At 36.6% G+C, this 17958-nt stretch overlaps 1 protein-coding gene across 1 annotated transcript; it reads left to right on the forward strand.

Moving 5' to 3' along the window:
- The first annotated feature begins 3695 nt into the window (after window positions 1-3695).
- On the forward strand, window positions 3696-17632 carry LOC128228535 (protein FAM219A-like). Its single transcript, XM_052939901.1, has 5 exons — window positions 3696-3866; window positions 12021-12120; window positions 12408-12486; window positions 12862-12948; window positions 14101-17632. The coding sequence occupies exons 1-5, from the start codon at window positions 3789-3791 to the stop codon at window positions 14303-14305; spliced, it is 549 nt and encodes a 182-aa protein (XP_052795861.1). The 5' UTR covers window positions 3696-3788; the 3' UTR covers window positions 14306-17632.
- The last annotated feature ends 326 nt before the right edge of the window (window positions 17633-17958 follow it).

Here is a 17958-nt window from a genome sequence, read left to right on the forward strand (position 1 = left end):
ATGCACAGCTTTTGTTTATGGAGAGCTGAGTTTGTGTGTAAGTTTATTTATTCTTGCACTTGGGCAAGGTCCATTCGGCGAGTGCACCGATAACTTGGGCATGGTCCATTCGGCGAATGCACCGATAACTTGGGCAAGGTCCATTCGGCGAGTGCATCGATAACTTGGGCAAGGTCCATTCGGCGAGTGCATCGATAACTTGGGCAAGGTCCATTCGGCGAGTGCATCGATAACTTGGGCAAGGTCCATTCGGCGAGTGCATCGATAACTTGGGCATGGTCCATTCGGCGAGTGCATCAATAACTTGGGCAAGGTCCATTCGGCGAATGCACCGATAACCTGGGTAAGGTCCATTCGGCGAGTGCACCGATAACCTGGGCAAGGTCCATTTGGTGAGTGCACCGATAACGAGTGTTAGTCATATATTTGGTTTTAGGAGCACAGACAGAATGTTACGCTGGTTAGAGCTACCATGGTTCGTTCACGTGCAATAGTGTATAGCACAGTCACACGGAACCCCCATTTAACGTCCCTCTCGAAGACGATTAGTATTGTTTTAATGGTACAGTGGTGAAACGAACATGCGACCCCTGGATTGAAATGATAAGTTTGTGAAATTAAATACGTAAAAGTAACATGGCTCACCAAAGTATATACTGTGCAACGACTTATTTAAGTACATTCAACACGCAACTAAGAATAAAATGTATCAATTAGTAAGAGTGCTGTGGAGGACCTTTTCAAAGTTTAAAGGCACTTAGGTTCAATTACTTTTATAAACTTAATTAAATACAAATCACTGATTCACCACATTGGCACAACAACTTTTGCAACAACGAGTATAGTGCTCCAATAATCGCAAATTAAGGTCTAACATTTGTCACCAGGAGACTTTTTGTGAATAAAAAAACTACACATATATTGGAATTACTTAAACCTACAAAAACTTTTCATAAAAAAGGTGTTGAATTGTCAACATTTAGCTCTTGCACGATATGCGAGTTGCTAACAATCAAATTTTAGTTTTGTTTCGATTGTTTTCATTTATCATTAACCCATAATCAGCCGTAGTGGAATTCCCCGGTTTTTAAATCTTACTCGTAAATATCTCTAAAAGAAAAAAAATAAGATATTATACTCACTGCTTACGCCCATTACAACTCATTGCCACAGCAAGATGCATTAGAGATACATGTAATGTGTTTAAGAGTTGTATTCATTTTTGGGCAGCGGAGTTGATTCCACATGGACTGGTGTTGACCGTTCCCCATCAACTACTACGCACATAGCTCTTTACATTTTGAAGTTGCTGATCCAGGCTAGAAGTCGACCTTTGACGCCATATCATTGGAGCTTGTGTAGAAGTTTCTTGTGAGATACGGTGTCGAGCGCCTGCCTGAAGTCTAATAATTATAACGGTATCTACTTCGTGGAAATTATCAAGCCGGTTGGAAAGTAAATCATGAATAGTGACATGCAGTTGAGATTCGCAAAGGTAGCTGCTTCTGACGCGATGGTTGATGCTTTATGTTTTGCAAGATGACCACAACATAATGTGACGACATATGAGCCGCGTCGCGCGATTTTGGGCCTTCGAACATATTTTATCTATTACAATGCTTTAAAGAATTTGAATGCCATGTAATTTCAGAAAGATATTCTGAAAATTCCATGATGATATCACTTAAATTGCGTTAGTTACGTGTTTACAAGTGAGATCATGTATTGCGCATTTTGAATACTAAATTTGACGTCATTCAAATGACGTCGTAATGAAAGTGCATTATTCAAATGACGTGCAAAAGTATTGTATCAATACTACAACTAGCTTATAATTTAAATTATTTTCTTATCACATAATCTTTAAGAAACATAAATTAAGATAAAAATAATGAATCATTTTTGTATTTTAAATTTTTAATACATTTGGCCGTTTTAAACACAGACTATCAATCCAGTCAAAATATGTCGGGACGAAATCCATGGTTGCTATGGAAACATGAGTCAACCAATGGTCATAAATTATCGAGAAAATGATGCACCAATGACAAACCTTAAAAAGAAAGAAGTCAGGAAGAAATTGATTTACATAGAAAAAATCATTATTTTTTGGCATTTTTTATTAATGATTATTTCATTTGTAATACTTATGTCCGAAGGCCCAAAATCGCGCGATGCGGCTCATATATGACGTGATGTACGTAGCCTTATATATTTTGTAGGTAGGTGAAACGTGACGGTAGGTTTCAGGTTAGTGGCGGTCATCCTTCTTTAAGACAAGTGTTACGTAGGTATTTCTCCAGTCAGTCAGAAGTTGGCCGGAATTAATTCATCGACGTTTGAAATATTGTTGTGTTTTTTGTTGGATATAATTCAACCGGCAAATATTCAATTTGGTAGTCCGTCGATCCCACAGGCTTTGCTCTAAACATCATACTTCAAGCTCATATCATAGTGTTTGTAGTCATTTCTTCACTCGCTGTTGGCAGGTAATAAGTTCTAAAATCAGATAATAGTATAATGAATTCTGATTTGTAAGTTTGGGATTTATGGATTGGAACTTGATTAAAACAAGTCTAAAATTGTCAACGCGTGCTAGTATGAGGTCGATAATACATTATTTTACATAATTAACATAAGAAAAATAAACGCAACACTCATGTTGCTAACTCATCTGAGTTTCCCTCTTTTAAAATAGCGCAGAATGGTTTCCCACTTAAAATTATATATGTTTAGGAGTACAAACAAATATATCGACACAATTTCTAAACTTACTGGGATTTTCTTAGTAGGCAACAAATTTGTTACTGGAAAAAATGCAAATAAACTGCGAAAGATGAATGTGTCGAAAGCGATGTTATACACCAGTACGTAAGTAAGTGGGTGATTGAATGAGTGAGCGAGCGAGCGAGCAAGAGAGCAAGCAAGCAAGTAATTAATTAAGTAAGTAAGTAAGTAAATAAGACATAACGATGTCGATTTTATGTATGTTTTCGGCAATTTTCTTTTTTCTTGCATTTTTTTTTGTCCACAACTCCGATGCTGGTTTATTTTCTTGCTTTCACATATCGCCAAAACGGCTTACCGTGTGTTTTTCTCGTAGCATTTATTAACGACATGTTGTTAATGTATGTCTCTGCTCAGCCTTTCGCATTTCTTTAACATTTCTGTAGTTGGATCAGTTGTGTATGCCTTGTTTTTTAATCTAACGTACTTTTCTTTTCAAGAGCTGTTTCAATTTCCCTGCTTTAATAATATGTTATCTACCTGTTTCAGCTTCGCAACGACCAATTGCATTGTTCATATGCGACGATGTTTCACAGAGACGCTGGAGCTGGGCAAGTCAAAGCAATCGGCAAAAGTTTTTTTTTGACTTTGTAAAATAAATGTAACATTACAGCCTACAGCAGAGTAGAATATTATTTTAAGTATCAACCACTCTCTGCAAACGCCATTTCGTATTGTTAACCCCAATACATCCTCAAACTTGGTAGGGGAAGCTCCTCACAAGCCCCTTTGTCACCCTAATGTTAATCTGCTTCCGGCAATCATGTTCTAGAGTGAGCCCTGCATATTACCGGGAAGAAGAAGGCATCACCATGAGTGAATTCCACTACACTATCAACGTCAGTCAATGCCCGTTTGAATCTGGACGATTTTACAATAGTCATGTCCAATAGGGCAGTGTCTGTGGTTTGACAGCTCCATTACTTCCGTGAAAACACTGGCAAATAACAATGGAGCATATTTTTCATTTTTCATAGAAATATGGCATCTTTATTACAATAATGGACACCATGGACGACAGTGGCATAGATAGCGACAATAAAACTGGACCAAATGACAACTTTTCCACTGAAAATAACGTTAGTTTTTATTAAGAATTTTCGAACCGGATATTCTGATTTTTTTTTTCAATTTTCTGCTCAGCTTAAAAAGCCCGGATTATAGTATATCAACATATCAATGCATTTGTATCATAGTTAATGCCCTCTGCCATTGCCAACATTATCATTTGACCAATTCTGGTGGTTTAAGTTAAATGATAAGGATGATAAATCTATACCTGGTACAGACAACAAGGTTTTTTTTATTATTTTACCCAAACATGCCATATCTCCCAGCCGGGGGGGGGGGGGGGGGGGAATCCATATCCCCTGGAATTTAAAATGAACTCAAGTTTGATAGTGGAAAGCATCCATAATATTATAAGTGTAAACTTCCATGAAGGACCATGATTACATGATGATAAAGTCCAAAAATTATTTTAATTAGAGTGTGTTTCTGTATTTATTCTTATCATAAATGTAGATATTGCACAACAATTTTGCTGCGTAAAAATCCCCTAGAATTCAGACCAAAATCCCCTTGGCAGCCTCTCAGAAATATGGCTTGTATGATTTTACCCTTGGCCTTATATATAATATCCCGGAACAATCTGTTTTCGACCGCCTAAGGATTATTTACATTTCAATCATAAATAAATGAGTGATAATAAGAGATAAATGTTTGTGTGTACCATTTAAAGCAACCATTCATCTTTCAAAAAACAAAACAATAAAATCTGTTTCAATCGGCTGTTGTTTACATTTCAGTGCTCCAGCTAAGTATGATTAGCGTGGCAGGGCCCCCGCTGCCCTTTTATGGCGCCCTGCTGCCTTTTCAAACGCCCCGCCCTTTTCATTGACAGAGCCGCCTTTGATGATAAATAAAACAGATAAATCGTGATTTAAATGTCATGTGGTTCTTAAATGTCAGCATATTTAAAATAATTTTAAATTATTTAGCCAGAGACAAGTAAATAACAGCATAGCTGAATGTGACATTCGTACCCTATCCCGAACGTACCAAAATAAGATTAGTCCCCCTACTATATTGACAGTTAATTTATTAGTCATTTTGATTGTTTCAAATCCTTAGCTGACTTGGTTTTTATTTCATTTTTAGATGCTATTTGGAGATAAACTATGTGACATTGACAAATACACTTTTGCTGAGCCAAAAATGATACATTATTTTATATAGTAATTGCAATCAATTTGAATGTGAATATAAACTGAGGTGTGTGGTATGGCATAGTTTTTGTATCAGGTGTTACGAAAGTATTACTTCTCCCTAAAGTCTCCCCACTTATCCCTAAATTGACTGAAAGGGGAAGTCACTTCTCCCAAAATTTTCAGCCTAGTGAGAGCCCTGAAAAAACAATAAAAAACAAGCTTGTTGACTTGTGTGTGCTAGTGTAGACCTAGTGGTTGGCTTAAATTTGTGTATAAAGATTGATTGACCTGTGTACATGATTGTATGTAGAATCCAGTTTTCACCTTTTATTTAGATTACCGTTCGTTTATGTATATATTTTTATAATCATTCATAACACTGTTGTTGAAAGAGTTGCGCATTGATATGCCAGAGATTACTTGTGCTGAAAGCAATTGTTTACAATTAGGTTGGTCCTACAGTTTGTTACCAATTTTGATATTACTGCACATATAGTCAGGTTATGTTTCAGAAATTAGTATGAAAATAATGAATGTACAGAAGTATGACTTAATAACAACATCTTTGGATATCATAACAATTAGTATTGAAAGTAGAGCTCTAGTACCAAAATATCAATATATTGAACTTTGCAAGTGCCCCATTTAGGCTCATTAAATGCGCATTAAAAGTGCCTTTTTGGACCAAGCACCCTGCCCTTTTCAAATCCTGGCTGGAGCACTGCATTTTGAATCCAAAATGGGGGCTGTCACATGTTGTATTTGACCTAGATACAACCTGTTTTTGACCATGACCTTTAACTATACTTCACAACAAAAGTTTGTGCACAATATTTTTTTTATTTTAATTTGTATAACTTGTTTAAACTGTTTAATGTATTTTATTTAAAAAAAAAGAGTAATTAAATAGTTACATATTTGCCATACAGTCACTTTTTAGTTACTTATCACCACAAGAGAAGCAAAGGAATGCATCATCCCATAATGGCTTTCACATGGGTACAAAATGATAAATTCACCCATCATGAACCCTGGTATCACTGGTCCAACCCTGAATTAGCCTCATATGACCTGCCTAGGCTGCAATATATATAATTCTATGATAACTGAGAGCCCAATTGCAATTCAATATAGTTACCTGTAGATAAATTTCATTATTTTAGAATAAGCAACATTATTCATTATTTTAAAATAAGCAACATACCATAGTTTGACGCGCTTTTAATGTTGAGCACTATACTTAGAAAACGACAGGTTTTAGGCTTTGGTAGATATGTAAAATCTGGCAAACAAAAACAACACAATTTTAAAGAAGTATTTTACATGTGAAATCATTCTTAATGAAGGGTTTAATTTGGCATTATTTAAAAATGACTTATTGGTGTTGTTTCAAGTAAAACTTAAGTTTTTTAACACTAGCATTCCCATTCTTTATCAAATGAAGTTTTCTGATAGTTCTACTGCTATGGTTAACAATTGGAGCTTATTTGTACCGGAAGTGACGCAAAATAGAAGTGTTTTACCTATTTTCAGGGGGCGGTCAAAAATAGGTTGTGGTTAAAAATAGGTTGTTGCGGGATATATATTAACATGTATTGGGATGTATGGAGAAATAAGTTTTTAACTCAGATAACTTAATTTGTTTGGTTTTATGAAATTCACTAGTTTATTTTGGCTTTAAAATAACCTAATTAGTTGAATGAACATGCCATCTTTGCCGATTTGTAATTGTTTTGAATTTTGTTTTGAAACTACTTTTCTTCTTAGAATAACAATTTCTGATCAGTTAAAATTGTTGTTTTTATTTTTGTCGTAAACTTTTCTTTATTATCATTCCTTATTGATCTTCATTCTATATTCTGTTTGACAACGGATCTCATTGTTTAAGTAAGATTTTTTTATTCAAGATACAGAACCTGTATCAGGATTGAGCAGTTGGTGTTCTATACCTTGCCATTAGATAATGTACAGGGTTAAAAAAGCGAGAGAAACTGCAGTGGCCAATACTGCACTGATTGAAAGACTTTACGACTAAGATTGTAGAACCATTTGTCTCACTCAGGCATCACATGGTGGAAGATATATTCAAGTCATAAGTCTTGGCTGTATGTATAATGATTTGCCAATCTGGGCTGAATTGTCTGCTGATACACATGTAGGTCCACACTGTCTTGACTATATGGAGATTGGTCATATTGTCTGCTGATAGGTCCGCACTGTCTTGACTATATGGAGATCGGTCATATTGTGTGCCGATAGGTCCACACTGTCTTGACTATATGGAGATCGGTCATATTGTCTGCTGATAGGTCCACACTGTCTTGACTATATGGAGATTGGTCATATTGTCTACTGATAGGTCCGCACTGTCTTGACTGTATGGAGATCGGTCATATTGTCTACTGATAGGTCCGCACTGTCTTGACTGTATGGAGATCGGTCATATTGTCTGCCGATAGGTCCGCACTGTCTTGACTATATAGAGATTGGTCATATTGTCTGCCGATAGGTCTGCACTGTCTTGACTATATGGAGATTGGTCATATTGTCTGCTGATTGGTCCGCACTGTCTTGACTATATGGAGATTGGTCATATTGTCTGCCGATAGGTCCGCACTGTCTTGACTATATGGAGATTGGTCATATTGTCTGCCGATTGGTCCGCACTGTCTTGACTATATGGAGATTGGTCATATTGTCTGCCGATTGGTCCGCACTGTCTTGACTATATGGAGATCGGTCATATTGTCTGCCGATTGGTCAGCACTGTCTTGACTATATGGAGATCGGTCATATTGTCTGCTGATAGGTCCGCACTGTCTTGACTATATGGAGATCGGTCATATTGTCTGCCGATTGGTCCGCACTGTCTTGACTATATGGAGATTGGTCATGCTGTCTGCCGATAGGTCCGCACTGTCTTGACTATATGGAGATTGGTCATGCTGTCTGCCGATAGGTCAACACTGTCTTGACTATATGGAGATTGGTCATATTGTCTGCTGATAGGTCCGCACTGTCTTGACTTTATGGAGATTGGTCATATTGTCTGCTGATAGGTCCGCACTGTCTTGACTATATGGAGATTGGTCATACTGTCTGCCGATAGGTCCGCACTGTCTTGACTATATGGAGATTGGTCATACTGTCTGCTGATAGGTCCGCACTGTCTTGACTATATGGAGATTGGTCATATTGTCTGCTGAGAGGTTCACACTGTCTTGACTATATGGAGATTGGTCATATTGTCTACTGATAGGTCCGCACTGTCTTGACTATATGGAGATTAGTCATATTGTCTGCTGATACATGTAGGTCCACACTTTCTTGACTATATGGAGATTGGTCATATTGTCTGCTGATAGGTCCGCACTGTCTTGACTATATGGAGATTGGTCATATTGTCTGCCGATAGGTCCGCACTGTCTTGACTATATGGAGATTGGTCATATTGTCTGCTGATAGGTCCACACTGTCTTGACTATATAGAGATTGGTCATATTGTCTGCCGATAGGTCCGCACTGTCTTGACTATATGGAGATTGGTCATATTGTCTGCTGATAGGTCCGCACTGTCTTGACTATATGGAGATTGGTCATATTGTCTGCCGATAGGTCCGCACTGTCTTGACTATATGGAGATTGGTCATATTGTTTGCTGATAGGTCCGCACTGTCTTGACTATATGGAGATTGGTCATATTGTCTGCTGATAGGTCCGCACTGTCTTGACTATATGGAGATTGGTCATATTGTCTGCCGATAGGTCCGCACTGTCTTGACTATATGGAGATTGGTCATATTGTCTGCTGATAGGTCCGCACTGTCTTGACTATATGGAGATTGGTCATATTGTCTGCCGATAGGTCCGCACTGTCTTGACTATATGGAGATTGGTCATATTGTCTGCCGATAGGTCCGCACTGTCTTGACTATATGGAGATTGGTCATATTGTCTGCTGATAGGTCCACACTGTCTTGACTATATGGAGATTGGTCATATTGTCTGCTGATAGGTCCACACTGTCTTGACTATATGGAGATTGGTCATATTGTCTGCTGATAGGTCCACACTGTCTTGACTATATGGAGATTGGTCATATTGTCTGCCGATAGGTCCGCACTGTCTTGACTATATGGAGATTGGTCATATTGTCTGCTGATTGGTCCGCACTGTCTTGACTATATGGAGATTGGTCATGCTGTCTGCCGATAGGTCCGCACTGTCTTGACTATATGGAGATTGGTCATGCTGTCTGCCGATAGGTCAACACTGTCTTGACTATATGGAGATTGGTCATATTGTCTGCTGATAGGTCCGCACTGTCTTGACTATATGGAGATTGGTCATATTGTCTGCTGATAGGTCCGCACTGTCTTGACTATATGGAGATTGGTCATATTGTCTGCCGATAGGTCCGCACTGTCTTGACTATATGGAGATTGGTCATATTGTCTGCCGATAGGTCCGCACTGTCTTGACTATATGGAGATTGGTCATATTGTCTGCCGATAGGTCCGCACTGTCTTGACTATATGGAGATTGGTCATATTGTCTGCCGATAGGTCCGCACTGTCTTGACTATATGGAGATTGGTCATATTGTCTGCCGATAGGTCCGCACTGTCTTGACTATATGGAGATTGGTCATATTGTCTGCCATTCATACTGACAGCTGCTAAGGGAACTAAACTTGTGACCATTTATTTTGTTTTGTTTGGCCTGTTAGATTAAGTGTTCTTTTACCTGAACCAGATGATTTTGCAAAGATTAAGACAATATCATGTGATCTGTGCAACAATTCACCGGAAGAGAACTGTGAATTTCAAGCATTTATGAATGTCAAAAAGCAGCCTAAAATTACCACCAATGTAGTGTACCACTAACCATTTCAATATTTACCGGTACTAATAATAGTGTTTAGTAGATTATACATATTTATGATTTTGAAATGACTGCTGGATAGGAATGGTCTAGCAAGTCATGTGTTTCTGGTTAACCTTAAACTTTTTTATTATGCCCCCCTTCGAAGAAGAGGGGTATATTGCTTTGCACAGGCATGTCGGTTTGTCGGTCGGTCGGTCGGTCGGTCCGTCGGTAGACCAAAGCTTGTCCGAGTGATAACTGAACAATTCCTGGACGTATGGTCATCAAACTTCACATGAAGGTTGGGCCTGACCAGTAGATGACCCCTATTGATTTTGGGGGTCATCAGGTCAAAGGTCAAGGTCACAGTGACCTTTAATGGTAAAATAATTTTAAAGCTTGTCCGAGTGATAACTCAACAATGCATGCACCCATGGCCCTCAAACTTGACATGGAGGTTGGGCCTGACCAGTAGATGACCCCTATTGTTTTTGGGGGTCATCAGGCCAAAGGTCAAGGTCACAGTGACCTTGAATGGTAAAAGGTTGTCCGAGTGATAACGTGAAAATGCCTGCGCCCATGGCCCTCAAACTTGACTTGGAGGTTGGGCCTGACCAGTAGCTGACCCCTATTGTTTTTTGGGCTCAATGGGTCAAAGGTCAAGGTCACAGTGACCTTGAATGGTAAAAGATTGTTCGAGTGATAACTCAACAATGCCTGCACCCATGGCCCTCAAACTTGACTTGGAGGTTGGGCCTGACCAGTAGATGACCCCTATTGTTTTTGGGGGTCATTGGGCCAAAGGTCAAGGTCACAGTGACCTTGAATGGTAAAAGGTTGTCCGATTGATAACTCTAAAATGCCTGCACCCATGGCCCTCAAACTTGACTTGGAGAGTTGGCCTGACCAGGAGATGACCCCTATGGTTTTTGGGGGTCATCTGGCCAAAGGTCAAGGTCACAGTGAACTTAAATGGTAAAAAGGTTGTCCGAGTGATAACTTGACAATGCCTGCACCCATGGCCCTCAAACTTGACTTGGATGTTGGGCCTGGCTAGAAGATGGTCCATATTGATTTAAGGGGTCATTGGGCCAAAGGTCAAGGTCACAGTGACCTTGAATGATAAAAGGTTGTCCAAGTGATAACTCAACAATGCCTGCACCCATGGCCCTCAAACTTGACATGGAGGTTGGGCCTGACCAGTAGATGACCCCTATTGATTTTAGGGGTCAAAGGTCAAGGTCACAGTGACCTTGAAAGCAAACTCGACAATTCTTGGACCTATGGTCATCAAACTTGACATGAAGGTTGGGCCTGCCCAGTAGATGACCCTTATCGACTTTGGGGGTCATCAGGCCAAGGTCAATGTCACAGTAACCTTTAACACAAAAAGTTAACAAATCTTCCCCCACTGATATCTCAACAATGCCTGAACCTATGATCATTAAACTTGACATGGATGTTAAGCCTGACCAGTAGATCACCCTTATTGATTTTAGGATTCATAGAGCCAAAGGTCAAGGTCACAGTGATCTTGAATGGTAAAAGGTTGTCCGAGTGATAACTCAACAATGCCTGAACCCATGGCCTTCAAACTTGACTTGGAGTTGCATCTGACTTGTAGATGACCCCTTATGATTTAAGGGGTCATCGGGTCAAAGGTCAAGGTCACAGTGACCTTGAACGAAAAAAACTTGTCTTGTGATAACTTGACAATGCCTGCACCCATGGCCCTCAAACTTGACATTTAGGTTTCTGGTGACCAGCTGATGACTCTGGATTTTGAGGTCATAGAGTCAAAGGTCATGACGGTCATAACACACTTTATCCTCACACTTTAATGGTCATAATCTTAAAACAGCAACAAATCAGCTGTCATTTCGGTCCATGCATATTTCATTCAATTGTCCATATAATCCTGACAACATGGTGCTCAGGGGGGGCATAATGTTTGACAAACATCTCTTGTTGCCATTTGAACTCCTTTTCTACATAATATATCTATACGTATTTTTTGTTCTGTCTGTGATTGTTTCTTCACTCATTACAACTTTTTAGATATGTTTGAATATAAGGTACTGGAAGGTTTAAACCAAAGCAAAAAATGACTAAACCCAAACCTTATAATGTATTAATGTGTTATTTTTTTATTATTCAGGTTGATGGAAATCAGTCTTCAAAGATTCCAAATGGATCTGACAATGGTATAAATGCACCGAAGTCCATCAACACCTCATCAGAATTGCAAAAAAAGATAGGTCAATAGCTTTCAGCTTTTTTGTTTATTCAACATAATTTTGAACAAATTCAAATTTGCTCAAACATGTTCCCTGGACATAATTTGATGATTAATTAAAGTATTCTGTTGCACATTATTGGAATATGCATGACAGTTTAGTTTTTACTATTTTATGAATCAAGGCCCTAACCTGTACTGAAAAAGATAAATAATGGCAAATGTCATGTCACCTTTGGTAAAGAAATTGCCCTCTGTACTTGAAATATTTTAACAATATATTATTAGTGTTTGTATTGAAAATTTCAGAAAAACAAAGAGAGAAGAATCGTAGAAAGGGAGTAGTTGACGATCAGCCCAAAAAGTCATTCCTTCTGCCAAGGAGCAGGTCTGTGCTTCCTTAATGGCAAAATAGCCAGTGAATTTTGAAGTTTATATGCAAATTTAGGCTCTCAGTTAGCTGTTTTCAATGAAATAAATGAAAAAAACATTTTACTATGAAGTGCAAAAAGAGTTTAATCTATTTTAAATAGATATTGGAATTGGTTTCCATTCATGTTTTAAAATAAGAGTTTGTAGCTTGGTATGGTTATTGTATATTGGTTCAGTCATCAGCTTTTCACCAAAAAATTGTTCTGGTTTGAATCATTTTTGAGATTTTTGATGGCTCCTATGTCCATTTTAGAATAGACTTAATTTAAACCTAGTTGCCGGTAGATGTTACCGGTAGATGTTATTTAAAGAGACATTTCTATTGTTTCAGGTTGAACATACCAAGCAAATTGTTGAGCTCGAGTCTCACACAGAAGGAACAGGAGCAGCCACTTGTTTCCCTTCTCTCAGATGACAGGTACAAAACATTGGCATGACTTTTAATCGTATACTGAAGGAAGCATGGACCTATTTCTTATATAGATCTTATTTAAGTCCAAACTTTAGAAATCTTAAACCTGTAGGAATATCACAGATGGAAACAAGTTTTTTTTCCCCCCAACTTTGTTGTCAACTTCATACTTGATGAAATTGAGTTAAAAAAGCATATAATATAATTATTTCTCTTGATGACTTATGATAGATCTTAAATGAAATTGGTCCCTGGAGTGCAGATAGTTGAATAGACACTGTAATGCTATTATTTCTTTATATGCCTTCTATTGTCAGACACATTCCGATCTTACAATCTGCAACATCAAACTTTTATTATGGTATTTGCATTTTGTCATTCAATTATCGATGTGATATAGTCAATTCTTGTCAAAGCATGATGCCAGCAGCTATGGCAGGACTTCATAGCCTATTCTTAATGATGGTTGTTGGCCCTTTTTTATTTCCCCCTTAGCACATTTAGTGTAAAATATGCAGAAATTGCATTGTTTATTCTTTTTTGAACAGATATTTCAAGGCAAGTCCTTATTGATATGCTGTAGAGAAATTATTAAGAAAGTAAAAGTAATATAAATTATTCAGAATGTTAAAAGAAAGATACCTAAAATGTAGTGCCTTATACAAATTATCATACAGCTTGTGCATATTTTTACATTGTTGAAATAAATGCTACACTCAGTAACAAAAGAAAGTGTACATGCCTTGTAGACTTTTTTATATAGTCCATAATTTACATTCTGGGATTATTATTTCTTAGAGGGGCTTATGGAGTCTATCAGTATTTATAAATACCAGCAAACATTGCTTTTGGTAAAAGTGCTCTATAATTATTTTGCCCATTTTTTTTTGGAAAAACACGATTTGGATTATTTTCTGTTGATGAAAATGAGACATTTCAGAAAAAAAGTACGGTAGTCTTTTTGGGGAAAAGGCAATTTATAACTTAAAAAGTCAAAGATTACATTTGAATCATACTGGCTCAAAGTATGACTTGCTCAAAATATGACTTTTTGCTATGAAAATAAATAAAAATGAAAACTTTTTTTGTCGCAAAATGTACTTAACATTTGATAGAATAGGATGATTCTTATATATCTACACTTACTTCCCACAACAGTGAGGAGGATGAGTTTGCAGTAGGAGCGCCGTTATCTCGAGAGGCCCAGCGAGAAATCACTGCCCAGCTTATCAAAGATGGCTACAACCTTGACCTTGAGCCAGATGATGAGGACCTTGACCTCATTCCTCCTCGCCCCCTCCATGAACGCTGGTCCTGCTGCCCTGCAGCCACCTGGGTCCCACACAGATGTGCATTACAATAACACAGGCTCTGCATGGGTGTGCTGTACAAAAACACTGGATTTAGATTTTTTGCATTTATTTGTCATTATTGTCTCAGTGTAAGATTATGCACTACATGGTACCTCTAAAGATCTGCTTTTGTAAATTTTCTTGTATAATAATAAAAAGAACAGCAGTATTAGCAAAACCAAAACCTTGATTTTATATATTGACTGTTATGGAAGTCATTATCTGACTGTTACTGGCAATTTGTGAGTAAAAATTACATAACCAGAACTGCTGTTCATAAATGTACCTAGTTTTTCAATATGATTGTATGATTTGTTAATGATGGTATATTTTAGTGATGATTTTTAAATGAATGTTTAACATGTACATGTGTACTTCCATCTCATTGTCATGAGTTTATATTCTATAACCATTGCCAAAGGTTAATTGACATACATGATTTGCATATGACTTCTCACAGTGGTGAAAGTAATGTATGATTCCAGTATGACATTTTTGGATGGTTATGCTCAACTATTTAAAATGGCTTGGACTGGAAAATGATATTTAAAGTTGAGATATCTGTTTCATAATAGATTTAAGCGACTGCATTAATACACTGATGCTGACATACACATTCCTATTTACATGTACATGTAAGTTAAGTGACACATTTCATTTTGTTGAATGCAGGCATTATTCTGAATGCATATTATACTAAATATTTCATTTACATTTTCATGATGATAAAATGTGAAAAGTAGTTTGATTGCTTATGGAAAGTGAACAAAGTTTATTTAGTCTTTCCATTTTCAAAGTTTTTATTTTCTTTTTTTATATGATTAAATGTTGTGCAATATGTTGATAAATATTACACTACAGCAAGATCCACTTCTTTAAGCTGCTGTGTTCTATAATATTAATATTACATTTGAGAGAATTAAATGATTAAATTTTAATCATGTGCAATATATTGTTTTAATAGAAATCCACCATAAAGCTTGTTAAACATAAATTAGAACTAGAAGAATTAATTGAATATTTGTGAAGCAAACCTTTTTCATGTAACATATACATGTATACATACAAGTCTGTTGGATCTGTCTAGATTTATTTTATCATATTTTTGTTACCTTGTAATTGTGTTGAGGATTTGTTGTTGTTTTCAAAAGTTTATTATTGATTTCATTCCATTTAATTGACATTCCTTGATTTTTATCATTTCAATTTTGGGAAGGGTAAATTTGATTAGCTTATTCTTTAATGTAAACATGTATGAAATAGATCTGAGGTTATGATATTGAAGTAGTGCATGGTATGAAGTGTTATTGTAGTAGTGAGTGGTGCAAAGTTTAATTGAAGAAATGAGTGGTACAAGATGTTATTGAAGAAATGAGTGGTACAAGATGTTATTGAAGTAATGAGTGGTACGATGTATGTTTTATGCTTGTTTGCAGAATGCTTTCTTTTACTTGTAAGATTTACAATTCACATATTTGAACCGTTCAATTTGCCACAAACTTTGTATGGCAAATATGACTGTAGATAGTTTTAACTTCTGGAGGCCTATATTTTCTGAAATTATTTATTCCATTACAAACTTGTAGTAAATCCTACTGTGTATTTAAAAGAGATTCTTGGTTGCCTACTTAGGGCAGTGGTTAGCACACTTGCTTCTCACCAAGACGTCCAGGGTTCAATTCTAGGCTTTGTTTTACTATAGTTGTCAAATAAATAAGTTCCATTTATTCACAATATCTTTGTGCCCTAATAGCTGAACCTTGTTAAAATGGTCAAAACACTAAAGTCTTGAAAAAGATACAGAAGTTGATTGATGATATTAGAATACATGTTGAAAAATCAAAAATTATATGGCATAATAGATATGATTCTCATCTTTTGGAGTCTTTCATTTATGGCTTTTCTTGTTTTGTTTCATACTTTGTTCTATATTTAGTTTTGTTACTGTAGCTTGATTTTCTTTCAGCTCTTACATAATTATGGTGTTGTTTTTGTTACATAACAGGGCTCTTACCTGTTTCGTAGGGAGAAATGGCTTTTGATAAAGCCTACATTTCTCCGCGTACTTGCTCTTTTATCATGATATTATTGAATTTCTCTGTTCATGTTAAAAAGATATTTATGTAACCTGATAATTATTGTTTTGTCTTTGTATGGCCTTGTGTAGATGTGTGTTAAATAAGGACTGATGAATGTTCCAATGTGTTATTTAAATGCCAGTGCTCAGTCTTTTGAATTCCATCCTATTTTGCTCTTTGTTTATTTTCGTCTTCTTGAATTATGTGTATGGTTTCTTTACTGTATTGTCTTTCAGCTTTAATCCATTACACTTCATTTTCTTTAAAAATTATTGCAATATCAAAATAGCCATGTATATACCGGTATGTGCCATTTTCAAACTACATCTTCGTGAAATGTCATGAAAAACAATGAACAACAGTTACTAGCTATGTTATACAGATAAAATGATCAGTCAGCAGGTGTAGCTGTTTACTACGGATGAAATGTTCAGTCACGTTAAGCTGTAAATTACCGAACTGCTGAGTAATGCCTTTTTATTACTAAAAATTATTTACTCCGTGGGTTTAAAAACTTTTCTTCATATGTGTCAAGCAAATAAAGCATTTTCACTTTGTATTGTAATTGTCTTTTTGTTTGTCTGTTTTTCAAAGGAAAAGGTTTTGATATTGTGATAGCTGCTGCTGTGTCATCATCAAAAACTGGATCCTTGGCCATAACTCAAAAACCATTCAAGATTTACTTAATATATGTACACAAACGCTAGAGACAATAGGCACATCTGAAGAAAGTCCCATTAACTTGGCTTAATTCATTGAACAGTAATGTGACCTTGCCTGTTGGAAAGTATACAGATGAGCATTTGGACTCACTATAGGTGCTCGTGTTTGGTCTCACATGGCCTGTTGGTATAATATTAGCATAGATTGTAGACCAATGGAAAGGGTAGACGTTATTCATCATTTCAAACTGTAGATTCACAGGAACTTCATAGTCTTCCATCAACACTAAATGTCTATAACTGACATGCTTTGTTCATAATAATAAGATGAGGAGTCTCTTTCAATTGACATGTCTTGTATGTAACCAGTCAGAATTTTTCCTTAAAATTATGCAACATATGTTCTATAGCTATTGCATGGTGTATTATCTAAGACTTATTTGCCCATTACATGCTACATGTATGATGTATGATAAGTAAGGAACTAAATGTCTACATTATGTATGTACAGGACCAAACTTGTTTTTAGGGAATTTGTAGGAAATGTTGTATAATTGATAGTTACTATTTTGAAATTCTAATAAATGTTGCTAACTGATGTTGTCTTTTTTGTGTTGCATTTCACTGAGTATTTGTAATTGCATTAATCTGCCAAACTTAACCCTCTCATCCTGGAGGTTCATGATTATATTAAGAACACCTGAGATTTGACAATTTTCATTGGGACAGTTGAAAAGATGCGAAATAGACTACTTCAATGAATGTTAATTACAGTTTTCCAAAGTATGATGAAGACACAGACTGCATAAAAAAGGTTAAGAGAAAAGTGGACAAACTCAAATTGGTAATTTCTTGACTTAGTGCCACAACTCTGAGTGGCTGAAGTGGTCAGGCAGACATTATGGCCATTAACAAGATCAGTAG

Source organism: Mya arenaria, chromosome 3, assembly GCF_026914265.1.
Source record: "Mya arenaria isolate MELC-2E11 chromosome 3, ASM2691426v1".
NCBI classification, from domain to species: Eukaryota; Metazoa; Mollusca; class Bivalvia; order Myida; family Myidae; genus Mya; species Mya arenaria.